We start from the raw sequence: 2,156 nt of genomic DNA, 5'->3' as shown, positions 1-2,156 counted from the left end.
GGGGGCCGCCGCCGGTTCCCCCCACCCGGCCTGGCCTCTCTGCGGAGGGGGGCTGCGGGGGTCTGCCTCTGTCCCGCCCGGGCGGGCTGCGGGAGTGGAGGTGTGCATGAGAGGGACGAGTCTTAAAATCAACACGCTTCCCTGCCTACAGGTGTAATTATTCGGTACGGGTTGTTAATGGCTTAGATGCGTATCTGGGGTGTCACAACCCAGTTCGTAAGTGGTGTGCTTAAAACCAACCCCGTTTTTTTTTTCTTCCTTTCAACAGAGCTCGGTTTCTGAAAGACTTGCGGTTTTATAACAGGTTAAAATATGTAATGTTTTCAAGCACAGACTCCAAAACAAAAAGGAATTTCCCATCTTGAGATGCTTAAAAACAAATAACACAGTCTGCCTCCTTGTGATACTTCGTACTGAATCCTTGAGACTGTAAAAAAATCCCAGCAAAACCCAACCAAAAAAAAACCCCCAAAACCCTGCCCCACCACACCCAACGTAGCCGAAATAGGCCTGTAAAGTTTAAAATGTAGAATTGATTCCGTCCAACTTAACCTGCGTCAGGTTGTCTGTTAAATTATTGAATGTGTTAAAGTGGCAGTGGCCATCTTACCTCCCCTAACCCTTCCCCCATCACTTTAGCAGTTGAATGGATCGGACTAAATGCACTTTTTATGTTACCCTGCTGTAGCTATCAGGTACCGCATATCATCTCTTCCTGGGAATGGTTTATGTGGTTCAATACCCCTCGCTTGTTCTGTCCCTTCCTTAAGTCTCACTGTGTTTCGTTTTTGTGTCAAATTGTGTTCTGTGTTGGTTGCCAACGTGTTTTGTAGCAGTGGAATCTGTTGTCTTCTCCCTGCCCCCCCCCCTTTCAGTTTTAACGTGTAGTAAAACCTTACAATCTGTAGTATTTGTAACTTCGGCAGATCCCTGTCATCAGAACGGTCCTAGGACATGGGCAGCATTTTACGAATGAGCAAAATGTCACTGCCAGTTACGCCTGGAGTTAGTTTACCCGATACAGTATTTGTGCTTATGCAGATGACTAAATGGGTTGCGTTAGAAACTGAGCAGAGATACTTTGTAACTTATTTCTCAAAACCAACATCTATTTATGCAGAAGTTTTTGCATGCTTGAAAATGGAACTGGACTTCAGTGGTTTTGCTTCATTCAAGCTCTATTTAAAATTTTAAAGATCGTATTTTTCCCACTGTATGAAACAGTTCTAAAATGTAGGCTTCTTTTTTTCCTCCTCCTTTAACCTTTGGAAAATGCCAATGGGGAACTAGGCAAAACAAAAAAATCGGTGCATATGAATAGTGATGGTCCTGATGATGAATACTGTAAATTATTTAATTGCGGGAACCCGGAGGAAAACATTGTAGTGGTGCAGTGTGTAAAGGTCTACGCTTAAGGTGTGTTGAAGGGGGAGGAATCTGGGCACTTCTGCAAGCAAGGAAGAATACTGCAAAGCCATGAAGTATTTCATTATTATGTACGAATTTTTTGTTCGAGGGGAAATTTTAATTTTTAGAAAGTGGTTTCAACCTTCTTCATCTGTGGGCTATTTTAGCCTTAATAAATCAGACTATAAATTAGTACTGAATGACTTTTCTGTCATTAAACTTGTTTGAGCTTGCCTCACGGTGAACCACGTTAGCAGCATACATGGCTTGACTCGGTTTAATGAGTGCAATGTATAAAATCATAAACGGTCCGTCAAGAAATGCACGCTGTAAATCTGTATGCCTTGCGAGGAATTTGTTCCCCCTCCTCCAGGTCAAGCCAGCTGCTGCTGCAGAAGCTGACATCCTCTAGCAAATCCTGAATGAATGAATGAAAACAACGTGATCGCCCTAATAATGACCACAATTGCACACGTCAACAGCTTTATTTTACCGAAATACAGGCACCATTTTCTAGCAGGCGAGGGTAATAAGATACACTGTATCTTTGGTCTCGCACATGAAAAAAGGTTGCCCCCCCCCCCAAACATATAGCTGTTTCTACACAATCTGGAATATAGTTGCATGTCATGGGGCAGGATTTGGTCTTTGTTTCCCTGCTTTTTCTCAGCATTTTAGTATATGATGTGTGGATACTAAAAATGATGTTTGTAGTCTATATGGTGGTAGTAGTAGTATATAGAAAATTG

General features: G+C 42.6%; 1 protein-coding gene across 1 annotated transcript in view; it reads left to right on the top strand.

Moving 5' to 3' along the window:
• The first annotated feature begins 1,833 nt into the window (after positions 1-1,833).
• The window catches only part of GLCCI1 (glucocorticoid induced transcript 1), a 52,944-nt gene continuing 52,621 nt past the window's right edge, over positions 1,834-2,156 (top strand). The window contains exon 1 of the mRNA XM_010286966.1: positions 1,834-1,927. Coding sequence (XP_010285268.1) covers positions 1,834-1,927 — 94 coding nt within the window. The remainder of the gene's footprint in view (positions 1,928-2,156) is intronic.

Source organism: Phaethon lepturus, unplaced genomic scaffold (assembly GCF_000687285.1).
Source record: "Phaethon lepturus isolate BGI_N335 unplaced genomic scaffold, ASM68728v1 scaffold27985, whole genome shotgun sequence".
In the NCBI taxonomy this organism is placed as follows: Eukaryota; Metazoa; Chordata; class Aves; order Phaethontiformes; family Phaethontidae; genus Phaethon; species Phaethon lepturus.
The sequence above is the reverse complement of the archived record's forward strand: the minus strand, read 5'-3'. Positions and strand labels throughout refer to the sequence as shown.